Raw genomic sequence first — 13,458 nt, 5'->3', positions numbered from 1 at the left:
TGTGGAGACTCATAGGATGGTAGGTGAAAACAAGAAGTGCATTATCACTGTTAAGAAAGAAGGGGTGAGCGTGGATGTTCGGGAAATGGAGGGGGAGGGCAGCTTTAATGGTGGAGGAAGGGAAACCCCATTCTTCGGAGGACATCTCTGATATACTGGAATGGAAAATGCATCCTGGGCACAAATGCAGTCAGAGATGAAAGAACTGAGAGAAGGCTGTGTGAATTGTGAGGGTATAAATCTAGATAGCTGCTTTCTATTTAAGTTCTACATAAATAAAGAATTCAAGGGTGATAACAGCAATCTTACTAAAGCTGCCCATTCAATAACTCATCCTCACTTAATTACATTCTCCTTACTTTCATACCTTGATATTGGATTCCCAATAAAAGTAATAAGCTTCCCTCAAATTTATCACTAGATGAAATATTTTATGATATTTCATTTTATTTGAATAAAGAAAATAAAAGTTGTTTTGTGGTGACTTGGCTAAATCTCCAGTAAACTGATTTAATCTACAAAAATTGTTATTTTAAGATATTTTGAAACTTCTTCAAAAAGAAGTTTTGATGTTTGTCAGTTTTGTGAATTAACATAACATTGTTTTTATAGTTGAATAATTTTCAGATCTTTTGAGTTTTTCATTTGCAAAACTGATGTTTAAAAATCTTCTTAGATCAAAAATATCTAGTGGACTTCACAAGAGATCGTTCTTTATAAGGATGAACTTAATACTTTTAATTTGTATAACATCACAGCAAACAATCAGAGGATTAATGATATATTGGCCCATATAACATAGGGATTGAAGACCAAAGTTGATTTTGCTGAGATTCTCTTGAGTTGGGTTGCTGAGAAGTGGCAAGAATAAGAAAAGGGTAAATATAAATGGCTGCTTAATGATTATTGGGAACTTGGTGGACCCAAGACCCTGTTTCTGTGCTGTAGCTCTGAGTCTGCTTGTACATTTGGAGTGCAATTTTGGTCTCCATATCTCTCTTCTTCAGAGTTGTTGAATTGGTTCACTTATATGATTCATTTTTGGTATAAGGCTGGTGTTCCATGGAATGATGACAGTTCTGGGAGAGATTGATAGAAAAGCTACTGAGAACTTGTTTCTTCTTGACTGTCCCAAGTAGAACTCGGGAGTACCCTTTGAATAAAGAGGGTATATTTAACACTGAGATAACAAATTTCTTTATGTCAAAGACTGTGTGTTAAAATTACTTATTTCAGAAGGATGTGGCTGCTTAGTCATTGCCCATCTTCAACACTCAATGAGTTTTGGATAGCCCGTGAATGGGGGTTTGTGCTGCAGAGGACAAGGCACAGAATTGATTGTGATCTTCTGAACAGGTGGAGGAAGGAATCATATCATCATCTTCCATAACTTCCACCATCTCCAAAGGTGGAGGAAGGAAACGTATACTGTGAAGTCCCAACAACAACCATAATACTATGGACTCATATTTTGTTAAGCAGCCCAGCCTCATGTGTGGCCTTGGAAAATCCAAGCACACAACGTCAACTGATTCTCCTTTGTCTATCCTGCTTGTTTCTTCAAAGAATTCCAACACATTTGTCAGGAAACAATGCTGACTATGGCCTATCATATCATGCCTCCAAGTACCCTGAGACCCAGTTGACTCCAACTTCAGCTACCTCTTTGAGAATCCTGGGGTGTACACCATCTGGTCCAAGGTAACTTATCTACCTTCAGACCTTTCAGTTTCCTTAGAACCTTCTCCGTAGTTATGGTAACTTCATGACCACTGACACCTAGAACTTCCACCATCGCCCTAGTGTCTTCCACAGTGAAGACTGATGCAAAATACTACTTCAGTTTGTCTGCCACTTTGTTGTCTCCCCCCCCCCCCCATCCACTACTACCTCTCCAGCATTGTTTTCCAGATGTTCCAATATACGCTCTTGCCTCTCTTTTATGCTTTGTATCTGTAGAAACTTTTGGTATCCGTTTTAATATTATTGGCTAGCTTACTTTCGTATTCCATCTTTGCTTTCTTAATGACTTTATTTAGTAGCCTTCTGTCGGTTTTTAAAAGCTTCCCAATCATCTAACTTCCCACTATTTTTGCTTTATTATGTGCCCTCTCTTTGGCTTTGACTTCTTTTGCTTGTCATGGTTGTGTCATCTTTCCTTTTAGGATACTTCTTCCTCTTTGGGATGTATATATCCTCTGTCTTCCGAACTGCTTCCAGAAATTCCAGCCTTTGCTGCTCTGCCTTCATCCCTGCCAGTGTTCTTTTCCATTTAATTCTGGTGAACTCCTCTCTCATGCCTCTGTAATTCTCTTTAATGCAGTATAATGCTGGTATATCTGGCTTTAACTTCAGCTTCTCAAATTTCAGGGTGAATTCGATTATATTATGATCTCTTGCCCCAAAAGGGTTTATTTACCTCAAGCTCTCTAAACAATTTTGGTTCATTGCACAACACCCAATCCAGAATAGCTGGTCCTCCAGTGGGCTGAATCACAAGCTGCTCTAAAAAGTCATCTTGTAGGCACTCTAGAAATTCCCCCTCCAGGAATCTAGCACTAACCTGATTTTTCCAATCTCCCTGCATATTGAAATCCTCCATGACTATTGGAACATTGCCCTTTTGATGTGCATTTTCTATCTCCCATTGTAATTTGCAAACCACATCCTTACTACTTTGGGGGGGGGGGGGGTGTCTGTATACCACTCCTGTCAAAGTCTTTTTACCTTTGCAGTTCCTTAGCCCCATTCACAATGATTCAACACCTTCCAACTCTGTGTCTCCTCCTTCTAATGATTTGATTTCAGTTTTTACCAACCGAGCAAGGCCACCCCCGCTACCTGTCCTTTTTATACAACGTGTATCCTTGGACATTAAGCTTCCAGCTATAATCTTTCAGCCATGATTCAGTGATGCCTACAACATCATACCTGCCAATCTACAACTGTACTGCAAGTTCATCTGCCTTATTCCATATGCTGCACGCAGTCAAATGTAACACCTTTGGTTCTGTATTCATCCTTTTCGATGATGAACTATCACACAATGTTGCATAAAATTAGTGGTGTAATAAATAAGTATTGGTGCTTAATTATGAATTTCATTTATTCAGCAACTAAGGATTTTGATTATACCTGAATCAAAGTAAGAGAAACACGAGGAAATCTGCAGATGCTGGAAATTCAAGCAACACACACAATGCTGTTGGAATGCAGCAGGCCAGGCAGCTTCTTCAAAATGAGAGAATACCACTTGGCATGGTACTAATGGGCATTACTCGACGCTACTTGTCCACAGTCTGGTGACACAACTTTCGGAAGAAAGCACAGTTTGTTTCATGATTGGCAGTGAAAGGCTAAAACTCAAAGTATTCACTAGCAAATTGATGTTTTTCAAAAGTTTATCTTGGTGCCGGTCCGCATGAGTTGTAGGATGCAATTCATATCGTCTTTATATAAAGACTGATGAAAATAAATCCATTTGTCTCGTTGTGAATGGTAATGGGAGTTCACCCATGCTGATAGAACAGCAGAGATCCTGGATGCTGCCTGACCTGCTGAGTTCCTTTAGCACTTGTATGTGACTGAAGAACAGCAGCTGTTTTTATTGAAGCCTGCTGTGGAACATGTGGCAATACCACTGATGGCCGTTCATGACAAATGACTTCACTTTTACTCTGGAGACATTGGGATTCTAATGCCCAACCAGCTGTTGTCATAGCTTCCACTGGAGCTCATATTAGGGGTTTTAATGATGAATAGCTATGTAAGAGCAGAGTACCAAATGCCTTGCTACACAAACATACAAATATGTGCAAAGGATGGTGGGGAACCTCATTGAAACTGCAACTGACTGGATATGAAAGGCATGGATAGAGTTGACACGATGAGGATATTTTCATCAATGGAAGAGTCGGGGATCAGAAGGTATAGCCTCAGAATAAAGGGATATCACTTTAAAACTGATTTCAGAGGAATTTCCACAGGCAGATGGTGGAGAACCAGCAGAATTTGCTGACACAGAGGGCTCTGAAGGCCAAGTCATTGGCAGAAATTGGTAACGGGATTAAGGTTTACAGGGAGAAGGCAGGGAAATGGGGTTGGAAAAATATCTGTTATGATTGAATGGTGGTGTAGACTTTAGTAGGTCGAGTGGTCTAATTGTGCTCCTATATCTTGTGGTCACACATGGGTGCACACACCAGATGAGCATCCTTATAGTTCGCCATCTTTCAACTACACATGTGGTACTCGGTGCTGCCTTTAACAAGAGGCACACAAAATTAAAAATCAAACCAGCAGATGTCTTGGCAGTAACACAAATACATCACCATTAATGATAAAACAGACGTTGCCCCAGCTGTGTACCATTGAGCTGACGAGCCATTCTTCAGGGAGTTGATGAAAAACTGGAAGAGGAAAAATTCAACTGATTAAACTTGGATTTTCATGTTAGAACTAAAAAGTCAAAAGCCTAGGAGAAAAATAGGTGGGAAGGTAAAATTTGAGTTCCAGGCATATTAAAACGTTGAGAAATTCAGCTTCTATTTTGAATGCTAGTAAGCCTCAATACAACACCTAAGGCATCTGAGCTGGATGGTAACCCACAATTATTTACACAATATGGCATCAGTAAAGTTCTAAAAGTAATGTATGACTAGCTTCTGTGATAAGAAAATCGTGCCAACCCATGGAGAAATCAATGTGCATCAATAATAGACTGTGAAATGCAAAACACAGACTGCCAAAGCAAATAATTACTGGAGCACATGATCACCATGATGCACAAATTTTTAAAAAGGTGACATTTTAATTATAGGGCCTGTTTGAACCTTTCCAATTCCCCTTTGTAAGAATTGTAGATGGATGATTATGAAAATGATGAAAAATCATTTCAAAGTATATTTATTTTCAAAGTAGGTATGTTTTATAAAACCTTGAGATTTGTCTCCTTCCAGGCAGCCTCAAAACAAAGAAATCCAATAGAACCCATGTATTTTTTAAAAAGACCGTCAAACACCCAATATGCAGAGACAAAAAAAAACAAATCATCCATACAATAAAAGTAAGCAAATAGCATTCAGAACCGGCGTTCATGAAAATAAGCCCACTGCTGTGAAGCCAAGCAACACTGCAGTCAATTTTAGAGCAGAGACGAGTAAACCTTGTGGAGCATTGATCTGAACCAGTCCAGCCCAGCCTGTCCTGCGCCTCCGATCTCAACACCATGACCTTTTTCGATCTGGCCCGGCACTTAAATTGTCCAAACCTCGGGTTATTCTTTGCTCTTGGACCTGGGCCCTGCCTTTTTGATACATGTGCTCAGGCCCGGGGTCTGCTGCCTCGATTCGGCCCATGCCCAACCTTTCCGATTTGGCCTGGCACTTAGTCAATTAAGGCCCAGGCTTTTCCTTGCTCTCAGGCCCAGGCTGTGCCTTGACACTGCCTCATTTCTGTTTATTATCAATGAATTTAAATCCTGGAACCCTCTACCATAGTACTGTAGTGGCTCAAGAAGGAGACTCACCACTTTTCTGAGAGTAATTAGGGATAGGTATTGGATAAGTATCTTGCCAGGGACACCCACATTTCATACATTAAGAATGAGAAATTATCCTGTGATTTATTGTTATTCATTTGATACTTTCTATGGCTGCTGATAAGATTTGATTCATTAAGTGATTATCAAGAGATCAACAAAGTTTTGTGAATGGTAGGAATTCCTGCATCTTTTCATTTATATTTTAAAAGTTTAGATTAATATATTTTATTCATGAGTCTGATAGTCCATGGTTTCTGTGTTTCTACAGTAACATACTCTAATGCTGCAGGGTATTGCCATTTCAAGTCTATCCGAAATAGTTTTGGGTGTCTGTTGATGTGGGAAAAAAGAACGGTGTTGTTTCAGAAATCCTAACTAAGAGCTGGGGAAGGCATATTTTAAAAATGCCCAGCCAATTCACCGGAACATTTTCCTCTTGCATAGAAAATCAGGTTCCATGGTTATGATCTGGATGTTAGTCATGATGTGTGTGATAATAGATTTGAAAATAATTAACTTCAACGGTTATCTTAAAATAGCCAATTGACAAAGCATATACTGATTTTTTTGGGCTGCAATTGTTTTGATATGATATCTGCAGTGTAGTCTTTTGGAATATTTGGCAAGTTAAAACAACTGTGTCTGGAATGTTATCAGCATTATGAGAAAGCAAAATTAAGCAGAAGATGAACTTTTTGTTACTGATCAACAACATACCTTACCACAAAAGGTTCTCTGGTCTCTGCATGATTAAATCCAGACTGTGCTACTGGGGAAGGCTGTTCACCAACCGCTCTCCCCCCACCCCCCACCCCCCACCACTTAATCTGCTTTATTTAGTCTATGTTTATAATAGTCCTTTTGTATTGGAATGTTTTTCACTAGTCTGTGTTCACTGTTACCTCTTGGCCTTGCTGCTACTCATCAGGGCCAGAAATCCAAGGTCCAATTGAACAGTGATAAGCTGGAGTTCACCAGCCTGAAGCTGCCACTTCCTCTCATTTTCAAACTCAGCGCACCGTTCCTCCAGAGAAGGGAGAATCTGCAGATGCTGGAAATCAAAGTAAGCAGGCCAGGCAGTATCTATGGAGAAGAGGATAAAGGGTCCTGGTGAAGAGCCTCGGCCCAAGACATCGACTGTTTACTCTTTTTGATAGATGCTGCCTGGGTTGCTGAGCTCCTCCAGCATTTTGTGTGCGTTACCGTTCCTTTAGAATATGAGTTAGGCAGACTGCCTGGCATCTCCTCTCAGAATTCCAGTCAGTTGTGTCTCTGTGACTTAACAGACTTTGAGACCGGAAACATGCCATTTCCATGATGTCTGTTCACAGTTTTCAGTAGTTGACTCATGGTATGAGGGCATACTCAAGGAAAGTCAGAACATTGGCCTAGCATGTAAGGCAGGATTAGGGTGATTACAAGCAATTCACAACTGTTGTATTAATATACAATACATTGACATACTAATTTAATATTCATAGATATTATGGGTATGCAAGGCTGCTGCAATTAAATGAACAGTGCAGGAGGGCATTCCGAGAACAATACCAGGCATATCTCAATATGAGGCGTCACCGTGGTGAAGCCACAATACTGGACTACTTGTATGCTAATCATCATAAGCAGCAAGTAATAGAGTTTGTAAGTAATAGAGCTAAGTGGTCCCACAACCAATGGATCAGATGTAAGCTCTGTGAATTGTGGTGGACATTCAAACAACTCACTGGAGGAGAAGGCTCCACAAATGTCCCCATCCTCAATGACAGAGGAGCCCAGCACACCTGTGCAAAAGGTAAGGCTGAGGCATTTGCAACAGTCTTCCATCAGAAATGCTGAGTAGATGTTCCAGCTTGGTCTCCTCCAGAAACCCCCAGATGTCAGTATGCAGCCAATCTGATTCACTCCACCTGATATCAAGAATAGACTGAAAGCACTGGATACTGCGAAGGCAATGGGCCCAGACAAATTCCTGGCAATAGTCCTGAAGACTTGTGCTCCAGAACTTGCTGTGCCACTAGCCAAGCTGTTCCAGTACAGCTACAACACCGGCATCTACCCAGCAATGTTGAAAATTGCCCAGGTATGTCCTGTACACAAGAAGGACAAGTCCAACCCAGCCAGTTACCGCCCTGTCAGCCTACTCTCAATCATCAGCAAAGTAATGGAAGGGGTCATCAACAGTGCCACCTTGCAGCACCGACTCTGCAATAACCTGCTTACAGATGCCCAGTTTGGGTTCGGTCACGGCCACTCAGCTCCTGACCTCATCACCTCTTTGGTCCAATCATGGACCAAAGAACTAATATAAGAGGTGAGGTGAGTGCTAGCCCTCGAGATCAAGGCAGTGTTTGACTGAGTATGGCATCAAGGTGCCCTTGCCTTAGCTAAAATGGAGTTAATGCGAATTAAGGGGAAACCCTCTGCTGATTGGAATCATACCTGACACAAAGGAAGATGGTTCTGGTGGTTGGTGGTCAGTCATCTCATCCTCAGGACATCACTGCAGGAGTTCCTCAGGGAAGTGTCCTAGGACCAACCATCTTCAGCCGCTTCATCAATGACCTTCCCTCCGGCATTAGGTCAGAAGTGGGGATGTTTGCAGATGACTACACAAAGTTCTGCATCATTCATGACTCCTCAGATGGTGAAGCAGTTCATACCCAAGTGTAGCAGGACCTGGACAATATCCAGGCTTGGGCTGTCAAGTAGCAGTCGAGCCACATAAGTGCCAGGCAATGACCATCTCCAACAAGAGCGGCTCTAACCATCATCCCTTGACGTTCAGTGGCATCACCATCACTGAATCCCCTACTGTCAACATCCTGGGGGTTACCATTGACAGGAAACTGAACTGGTCTAGCCATATAAACGTTGTGGCTACCAGAACAGGCCAAAGGCTAGGAATCCTGTGGCATGTAACTCACCTGACTTCCCAAAACCTGTCCACCATCTACAAGGCTGAGGTCAGGAGTGTAATGGAATACTCGCCTGGATGAGTGCAGCTCCATCAACACTCAAAGCTGGACACCATCCAGTACAAGGCAACCACTTGATTGGTACTATATGACCACAGACCCTTCCACGAGCATCCAATCCCTCCACCATCGACAAATAGTTACTATCTACAAGATGCACTGCAACAACACACCAGAGTTCCTAAGGTAGCAACTTCCAGACCCATGACCACTACCATCTAGAAGGACAAGAAACAGCAGGTACATGAACACCAGTCCATGGAAGTCCCCCTACAATTCACTCAATATCCTGACTTGGAAACATATTGCTGTTCCTTCTTTGTTGCTGGGTCAAGATCATGGAATTCTCGCCCTAACAGCACTGTGGGTATACCTGCACCTCAGGGACTGCAGTGGTTTAAGAAGGCAGCCCATCACCACCTTCTCAAGGGCAACAAGGGATGGGCAATAAATGCTGGCTTAGCTGGCGATGTCCACATCCCTAAATGAATAAATATGGTGTAACTAGCTGTGGATGTCAAAAACTGGTCAATTTGAGGCACAGAAGAATAATCTGTGGTCATATAGTAAGTAGTGTGATGATGAAGAAAGTGAATGTCTCGCCATTGAAGATGAGGGAGGATGGGGGAAAAGGGTAGGCTGAATTGCACAGAGGTGAAGCCTTTTGGGCTTATTTGTCCTTTCAGGAGTTGGCATGCACTCAGACTACTGTTCATCTTTGATACTACACTACATGTAACAGGCCTCCTTTTCATCAGGGGAACATCATCATTCCTCCTTAATGGCAGAGTTGTGAAAGCTGCTCTGGGCATCCGATCTCAGCAGTTTGGAGCCCCACCCCCAGACTTGTCCAAGCAGCAGAAGCCTGCTTCCTTCATTAATTAGGTCCAGCCAGCTGCTCTGCCTCATAGAGATCCAAATTACAAATGCAAAGGATCCCCTTTTAATATTTAGTTTTGTTATTAAACAATTACAAGTAACCGTATAACCAGCCTTTGGTAACTATCCTGTCCGAGAGGCTACTCTTCCTCCTTATAATTTACTGTGAATATTCAGGAGGTAGTTTGTCAAGAAATGATTGATGCATTGAATTAATAATTTAACTTTCAGCTTTTAGCTAACCAGTTTAAAAAATATTATGCTCATGGCCATGTCAAAAGTTACTTTTTTCCCATGTTCTGATGTTATTTCTGAGCAACTATTTTGTTACAAATGACTCCTGTGTATGGTAAGTGAGATCATAAGTATATAGTATTGATTTAGGTGAGTGACCAGATTTTTATCATGCTCAAACAGTGATGTTTGCGTTTTGGAAGATACTGTCAGGTTCAACATGTCATTGCTGGACAAGTTTATTTTTGTACGAGTAAAAGTATGAATGGAAACGTATAGTAATTAACTATCTCCTATCAATCTCAGTGAAGGAGAGCAATACTCTAAATAAAAAAACATGAAATGCTGGCAGAACTCAGCAGGCCAGACAGCATCTACGGGAGGAGGTAATAATGACGTTTCGGGCCGAAACCCTTCATCGGCCCGAAACGTCGTTATTACCTCCTCACATAGATGCTGCCTGGCCTGCTGAGTTCTGCCAGCATTTTGTGTTTTTTTATTTATTTCCAGCATCTGCAGATTCACTTGTGTTGCCTTTGAGAGCAGTACTTTTCACACTTTATTTATTTACAGTATATAATAAGTTTCATGTCTTGTAGCACGCTGCTGCCACAAAACACCATGTCGGTGCTAATAAACCTGATTCTGATTTTATCCATGTATATTTCAAGAGTTAATTGCATGAGTAAGAAAACTAACAAAATGTGACCAAAAAATAGGCAATTTTCTCATCCTACTTTGTATAGATTGTACATCGATAAAGGTAAATGAAGTTTAAAAAAAATGGTAAGTAATCGATCTTAAATGAAGAAATGCTAAAAAATTTTAAAAATGCGGAATATAAACAAGGTAATAGAAAAAAGGGATTAAAATTGGAAGAACATTCATGTGTTAGTGTTGTGCCTAATTATCTGAGAACAGTGTAAGTTGTAGAAATTTCATTGATCAGCTATTGATAAATTCTTAGTCATTTTAAATTCCTTTGCTCTCTAAGTATTAAAAATCTTGTATTAAATCTTAGCTAATGTACTCCCTAGTTAGACATGTAAAGCAGTTTAATGACCATAATGTGAAATTACAAGCTGGTTTGCTGATATATGATTATATCCACTACTTGGAAGCATTTGTGGTGTTTTGTTTCCTATATTTTCCTTGCTTATGTGTATAAACGTCAATTATTGTTTTCAGTGAAGCAGAATAATATTGCCTTAATAACATTACAGTAATAACGAAGAGAAATTAATGTATATTGATATAAGAGGGAGAGAAATTTAATATCATTGTCCAATGAAACAAATACAAGAGAACATGTTAAACATGAGAGAAAAGCTATTAAGGAGGTTTGAAGGGAAAGTTTGCATACAGAGGGTAGAATTTTTAGAACCTGTTACCAGAGAAGGTGGTGGAGTTTGAGACAGTGGCTGTTACCGAACATTTAGTCAGGCATTTTAATGGGGAAGGTATAGAAGAATAGAGACCAATGGGTACAAATGAAATTAATGTAAAAGAGTGGTAAAAGGGCAGTGTGGATAGGGAGGTCCTTTTTCTGTGCCTTACTCTTCTGACTTATTTTGAATAAAATAAAGAATGTAGTTTGTCTTAGGAAATTTTATGTTGCATTAATGGTTTTCTACAGTCCTGATGTTTCTTTATAGCTACTACTTCATTAATCTTCTTGTACGAACCTAAGGGAAGAGTCCCTTCAAAAATACTTAAATAGCTGCATCAACTTTTAAACACTGCATAAGAACCCATTTGGACAGAATGTCAATTTTGGATGAATTACAGATGAAAACAATAATCACATTTGTCACTGTTCCATGTTTTTCATTTTTTTTATAGAAGTTACAGAAGGAACGCATGTTAGAACATCAGGTTTTGAAGAGTATAATCCAGAGGTTTTCGCTGCAAGAGGAATTCCAAGCTTTGAGTCTCATTGTATGATCAGCTCGGATTCAGGAATAGAGATGACACCTGGGGATGCTATTGATTTGACCAAAACTTTGGACCCAATAGGGTCAGAGAAAGTAGAAGTCCAAAATTATATTGACTTATGCCATTCTGGAGAATCAAAAGCTCAGAAGTTAGCTGAGACATTCTGGGAAGAGAAGACGATGCCTTTTGTACCAGATGACACAGAAGCCTCCCCTGAAAATATGAAGAAGTCAGTTGAGGAAGCAAAGTTAATAGAAGAAATAAGCCCAAGCCTGAGTCCTGAAGAACCAACAACGGCACCATATGTGGAAGAGCCTTCAGATGAAGATATCTCAGAGAAATGGGAAATGGGGGACACCCAGCAGACTACTCACATAACTCCTACATGCGCAGTGCCAGCTGAAGTTCTGCTCACTGAAATAGAAACCATAGTAGATCCCAATAGTGGGTGCAAATCACAGCATGAACAAGAGACTAAACCAAAGCAAGGATCCGATGTAGTTCCAACTGTGACTGTATCAGAGCCTGATGACGACAGTCCAATCTCACAAACACCTACACCCTCAAGTTCAGGTAATTATTGCATTAGGTTGCCAATGTTCATATACATGTGTATATATTATTGTCTTTTGTTCATTGCATTACAGTAATTATATTGTCTGAATACTATATTTGTTGACATTCTGCTTTGTCATTATATTTTTCTTGGCAATTGATGTAAAAAGCTTTGGGTTTTTCCCCATCCTGTGGCCTTTCCATATAATTAGTAACAGTCCTTCAGCTCATTATTTACCTGTCCAATTAATGGAGCTAGGCAGCTTCAGCACCAGGGTGGCAAATAAATATTTTTAAAAACTGCCACTGACAGCCAAATGTGAAAGAAAGCATACAAGATGCATTTTCAGAGGGAAGGCTACTCTGCTTGGTACTTAATGAAATTAACTTGTAATGTTTGATGGATGCATTGGCTGGTGTAAGTCCTGATTTAAAATGCATGGTGTAGATCTCTGGTTGCCCACTCATTCCTGCTTTTCTTTCTCTCTTCTTTTTTGATTATTTTCTTTTACTTATTATTTCAAAAAAATGAAATTGAATAATAAAAAATCCCACCTGTCTGCTTTTCTCCTTACCTTCCTCTTCTCTATGTTGCTCTCTGTCTCACAATTTAACAGCCATAAAGTCACTGACTATATATTTAGACCTTTGAGAATTTTTTGGTTAGCCTCTGACAAAATGTTTAATTCTGCCATTTGCCTTTGTATTTCAGCTAGACCTCTAAATTCATTCCCCATTTAGCATTGCTAAAGATCAGTGGCAAAGACAATGGCTTTTAAAACATCTGTGAGAAAGTATCTACCTTTGTCAAATTATTGATGTGAACTGCAGTGCAGAAGTGATTTCATTTTGAACTAGCCAAAAATATATCCAGATGGATAGATGGATAATCCATCTTTGCAGAAATTTATGTTCTAAACCCATCTAGTTACTCCCCAAATTTACTATTTGGATATGAGCTATTTTCTCTTCAAAGGTGTAGTTCAACATCCACAACATCTGGAAAATAATTAAAATATTTGTATTTTATAATACCACCTGTTCATGTATTACTTCAGCCTTTTTATTTCAAGATATGCACCTGTCTGTTTTTCACTTTAGTTAAAAGAAGAAGATCGTGGGTAGGTTGGGGTAGAAAAAATAACTGTATTTTAGTTGTACATGAATTGGATAAATAGCAAAATTCTATTTGGGGAAAAACATTTGCCCTTCTGCTTCTTATTAATTTATGCTTTTTCAGACTGCACAAACAACTGTTCAAAAGAAAAATCAACAAACTCCATTATGTTGATCCCTTCTTTGTGATTTTTTGTGTGAACATTGTTGGTTATTGGCAGA

The 13,458-nt window shown here is 39.9% G+C and overlaps 1 protein-coding gene across 5 annotated transcripts in view; it reads left to right on the top strand.

The window, feature by feature from the left end:
* Positions 1-13,458, top strand: part of rtn1a (reticulon 1a) — a 196,678-nt gene that overhangs the window by 61,643 nt on the left and 121,577 nt on the right. For 3 of the 5 annotated variants that reach the window (XM_059959783.1, XM_059959772.1, XM_059959780.1), the window contains one exon: positions 11,473-12,138. The exons of the other annotated variants lie outside the window; for them this stretch is intronic. In XM_059959783.1, coding sequence (XP_059815766.1) covers positions 11,473-12,138 — 666 coding nt within the window. The remainder of the gene's footprint in view (positions 1-11,472; positions 12,139-13,458) is intronic. 5 annotated transcript variants of the gene reach the window in all.

The sequence above is a fragment of the Hypanus sabinus genome, chromosome 2, assembly GCF_030144855.1.
Source record: "Hypanus sabinus isolate sHypSab1 chromosome 2, sHypSab1.hap1, whole genome shotgun sequence".
Taxonomy (NCBI): domain Eukaryota; kingdom Metazoa; phylum Chordata; class Chondrichthyes; order Myliobatiformes; family Dasyatidae; genus Hypanus; species Hypanus sabinus.
This window is presented reverse-complemented; position numbering and strand designations above follow the sequence as displayed.